Here is a 5,333-nt window from a genome sequence, read left to right on the forward strand (position 1 = left end):
CTAGCATGGCTAAATCCTGAATACAAAACTAAATGGTTTTTTTTAACCATTTTCAGCTACCATGGTTTAAAAACCGTAAAAAAAGAAATTTAACTGAACAGAGGAGCTAGACTTCTCGTTAGATAATGGGTATTGGAGAGTGCATGACACTGGAAATTCTACACGAGTTTTAATGGGAATGGAGGTGTCAACGCTTTGACTAGAACTCCGTTCAGTCGGTCATGGGATTGACAGATTAACTCTCTTGGCTATAATATGTACGCAGTTGCAAAGAACTACGTTGCTTCATTAGATAGGGTAAGTTAGAGTAATAAAATTCTTGTTGTTTAACCATTTTAGATTAAAAAAATAGTTAATAAACGATTTTCGACTGATAATAGTTTCATTACCATCTTATTTACGGTTATTTGACTGTTTTTCTTAAATATGGTAAAATATAAAATAAATAGATTGTTATTTAGCTTATTTTTACGAGAAATTTCTAACAGTGTAAATACTTTTATTTGTTTTAATTCTTTTTTTTTTTCATTTACTTTTGAACTTTACATATTTCTCTTACCATGGAATATTTCCGAAATATATATAAATAAAAGTTTTCCCAGGAAGTATATGCCTTATTTTATATTACAAAAAATACCAAGGTTTTAATTTGCCGCTATTATGAGCTTTGATTTTTCCTTTTTCTGAAGTAAACTAATGAAATGTATTTACCACTGATAACTTCTGAAGACTCCGTTGGTAAAACATTCTGTTCCTTGATTCATTTGAGCCTTCTGACATATTTCTTTTTTATTTACAGTGGATCCTAAAAATGCACAGGACGAAAGCAAATGTTGACAAGTAAGTTTGTAAAAAATAAATAAATGTGCAAAATAAAATAGGAAAGGGATTAAAATTAATTATGTACAAAAATCAATCAAAATTTTCGTAAGTTATTCTTTTCCCATTATTGCAAATTTTCTTCATGATTAAAATGGTCATCTTATTCAGACTAGAACGGTATTTATATCATCTAGAGCAGTGGTTCTTAACCTTTTTTAGCCGCGACCCAAATTTGAGNAGTTTGAAAAAAATAGATAAATGTGCAAAATAAAATAGGAAAGGGATTAAAATTAATTATGTACAAAAATCAATCAAAACTTTCGTAAGTTATTCTTTTCCCATTATTTCAAATTTTCTTCATGATTAAAATGGTCATCTTATTCGGACTAGAACGGTATTTATATCATCCAGAGAACGATGCTTTTCTTCTTACTTTTTACTTCTTATTCAGATTTTGTTTCCTTGGTCCATATTTACTCTGAACACACGTTAAGTAAGTGAAATATGCATTAGATACCTTTATCTTAGATAGTTAAAATATTTGAATTAAATGAAATCAATAATTGCCAGTCGCAGTTATTTATAACAATTACCAAGACTCGTGTTCGTGACAACGAAATATGAAAACAAATTTTTTTTTCTTCTTAATACTAATCAATCTAGGAATATTTAATATATGAAGTGTTTTTATTTTGTAAAATTTATATTTGCATTTTCAAGTTTTCAATTATGATTCAAAATCGTGTGATTTACCTGATTTTGCCCAAGTGGCTTATTCTCATGAAAATTTAATTACAAATAGATATTATAGAATCAAATTAAAGAGGAATAATCTGAATCATGCAGGAAATTTTTCAATAAATAAAAACTCATGAATGTTTTCCAAAATTTTCTTGAAACGGTCTGATACGAGAGATAATTCAAAAAATAATGTCAGTAAAGTTGTTCGTAAAGAGCTCATTGCAAATTAACTATTACTAAAGCTTCAAATATTTAATAAATATTAAAAAAATAAACAATTAAACTTACAAGAAAATCCGGATTTTCTGAAGCTACTGTCACTAAATGAACAGTTTTGAAAAATTTATTTTTGATAATAAAACGGTAACAGGCGGTGCTATGGTAGGAATATTTTAGGATACTTAATTTAGGCATAATACCACTATTATCGACTTTTTTTTGCTATTGATCAAACGTGTTAATTGATAAACTGAATTATGAAAGAATTTGCATTACAATTTAAATGTAAGGAAGATAATTTGTGCGTACTTAATCACGCACAAAGGAAAATGAATTAAATAAATCGTTTCCCAATATTTTTAATTGAGTTTTATACAGCTGAAACCTATTACGTTTTAGATGAAGGGCGATTAAACGAAAAGTGGTCATGAGTGACTAAGAGTATATTTAAAATAGTCATGAGTATATTTAAAGTAATCGCAAACTTGAGAATGGCAGAATTTTGGCATCTAGAAAAAGTACATTTTCTAACAGTTAAGATGTTTTTTCAAATTATGAAAAAAATGTTTAGTTACATTCCAACAGAAGGTGGTTTTGAAACAGCACGCTGAATTTTAACAGGAACTTTGTTATGTTATATTCTAATGGAGTTCTGAAAATATTGAAGAGCAATAAAGTGATGTTTAGTATCATATATAAGCATTTTATCCTTTCATCTTTGTTTCATAAATTTTTTTAATTGGCCTAAATTTTTTTGAGTGATTAAAAGTTGAATTATCAAGGTGATCTAATTTCACAGTAACACACGTAACATAATTTCGCATTTTTTTCTGTAAAAATTTTAGTAAGACAAAAAAATTTTTTAACTTTTTTTGTTTTTTAAATTATGAAGAAAAGATTTTCAACCGGAAAAAATCCCGAATTAAAACTGCAAATAGTTATAATTTTAAAATTATTTCATTCAAGGTAACATACATAACAAAAGCTACGCGCTTCACTGTTACGTGTGTTAGAGGTACTTAAACAATTTATTTATTATTTTTCATGGGTAAAATTGAAATCACGTGCCCATATTTATCATTACCACAGCACAACACCAAAGCCAAAATCACAAATAAACAATTGTAAGTTTCTGGCAATTTGTAACATCTAGTCGGTATAAACATTAATAAGAAAGCAGCATATTAAGACGGTAATTTTGAAACTTCCGTGAGTTGTTTTCCCAAATTTCTATTTGTTTCATGTTAATGCTTAAGTGGAATATTTCAACTGCATTTTCTAAATTATTCTAATATGGATAAGTCTAAAATGGCATCATTATCTGGAACTAAATAATAAAAAGTCAGAAAAAAAAGAAGAAAGAACATAGGATTTCAAAGGCAAGAAAATAAAAGAATTAAATTCTTACAAAAAGAAAAAGTAAATAAAATGTGTGCTCTTGAGAAGAAGCAGCATAGGACCAAAGTAGCAAAAATGGTGGGAAGATGCAAACGCAAGTTTAAAGAATAGAAAAGGAACATAAGTTGAATAACGATTTCAACTGCATTGAATTATAAAATTGTAAAAAATAAGCACGATTCAAGACCTCGGTCATTAAGAAAAGCAAATCGCTGAAAAGTTAGCCTATTTTGCAATGAAAGAAAATTGCTGTAATATCTGTGTTAACAAAGCGAGTTAGACTAGAATTTTAAAAAAAAATTGATAATGATGTAAAACGTTCGTCACTAAGTATTTGAGAAGAACTTAATCTAGTAATAAATGAATTTTTCGTCAAAAGTGACATTGTTTTTCCTATGATTGGATTGAAACAAGAGTTGGTTGTCTGGATTAATGAGAAAACTAGAGACTAATGAGTTAAACTTGAACTTTCAAAACAAATTGATAGTGATCTGAAACGCTCGTATCTAAGTATTTCAGAGGAACTTAATCTAGCAATAAATCAATTTTTCGNAAAAGTGACATTGTTTTTCCTATGATTGGATTGAAACAAGAGTTGGTTGTCTGGATTAATGAGAAAACTAGAGACTAATGAGTTAAACTTGAACTTTCAAAACAAATTGATAGTGATCTGATACGCTCGTATCTAAGTATTTCAGAGGAACTTAATCTAGCAATAAATCAATTTTTCGTCAAAAGTGACATTGTTTTTCCTACGGTCGGATTGAAACAAGAGTTGGTTGTCTGGATTAATGAGAAAACTAAAGACTAATGAGTTAAACTTAAACTTTCAAAACAAATTTATAGTGATCTGAAACGTTCGTATCTAAGTATTTCAGAGGAACTTAATCTAGTAATAAATGAATGTTTCGTCAAAAGTGACATTGTTTTTCCTATGATTGGATTGAAACAAGAGTTGGTTGTCTGGATTAATGAGAAAACTAGAGACTAATGAGTTAAACTTGAACTTTCAAAACAAATTGATAGTGATCTGAAACGTTCGTATCTAAGTAATTCAGAGGAACTTAATCTAGTAATAAATCAATTTTTCGTCATCAATGACATTGTCAAATTCAATTTATTATTCCATTTATTATTATTTTTATATAACTTTCAAAGAACCCTTGATCAAAAAAGATAAAAGAAATATAATCAAGGAAAGTGCCTAATCAATTGTTACTGTAACATTTTACTGTTGAAGTATTATGAAAACTTCTGAAAATACAGGATTTGAATGTTTTTGTTAGGAAAAGATCACGCAAATATGGAATGCATCAATAGTCAGAAGACTTTTCTTTTTCCGCCTAATGAAGGGGAAGTAAAAGAATATAATGGAAGACATTTACTTTTTTTCCCAGTATCCTTATCGAAGAAGTTATGAACTCAATCTCTTTCTTAATAGGAAGACTTTATAAATTTGAATAGTTTTTTTTTTTTCAAAATTTAATACCAGTTCATAATTTAAATTGAGTTTTTATTTACACTATTCTACTCACATGAAAATTCTAATGTTTCTTGAAGACTTATTTGGACAATGAATATTTCTTCATTGATTGATAAGGGAGGAACAAAATGTTTCTAAAAAATCTGTCGTTGCTTTTGTAAGATGTTTGGTTACTGGCTTTTCTAAATTAAGCGTGAAAAATAAAAGGGAATATTACATTTCTTGGTTATTCTATTTATCAGAATTCTTTTCATAATTCGATGAAAAATGTTTTCAGGTGATACGCTGGGTTTTTAATTTGTTTCTACTCACCAGGGGACTGTTGAGAATGTCAAGAATGGGAATGGAAAGAAAAGAAGAATCCTAGTTTTTTCTTAATTGATTTTTAGTAAATAATGTTTCTTCGGTTAAGATAATCCAATGTAAACACATATTGAATATTCTGATAAACACCTTAAATGAATAAAGATTCCAACTATTTTAAAATTAAGAGCTGTTTTTGAAGCCCATATTAAAAATAAATTAAAATCATTCTAAAATAAATATTTAAATCAGATAATAACTAATTACTCTGTCGTAAGTCATTTGAATCAGTCAATTACTTTGTTGATAAAGGAAAAATTTTTATATATATATATATATATAGCTTGTTGCTCTTTTTCATTTCATT

General features: G+C 27.7%; 1 protein-coding gene across 1 annotated transcript in view; it reads left to right on the top strand.

Moving 5' to 3' along the window:
- Positions 1–255: 255 nt before the first annotated feature.
- Positions 256–5,333, top strand: part of LOC107442491 (uncharacterized) — an 87,393-nt gene continuing 82,315 nt past the window's right edge. Inside the window, exon 1 of the mRNA XM_071180898.1 lies at positions 256–297. Within this exon, the coding sequence (XP_071036999.1) occupies positions 256–297 (42 nt within the window). The remainder of the gene's footprint in view (positions 298–5,333) is intronic.

Source organism: Parasteatoda tepidariorum, chromosome 5 (genome assembly GCF_043381705.1).
Source record: "Parasteatoda tepidariorum isolate YZ-2023 chromosome 5, CAS_Ptep_4.0, whole genome shotgun sequence".
Classification (NCBI taxonomy): Eukaryota; Metazoa; Arthropoda; class Arachnida; order Araneae; family Theridiidae; genus Parasteatoda; species Parasteatoda tepidariorum.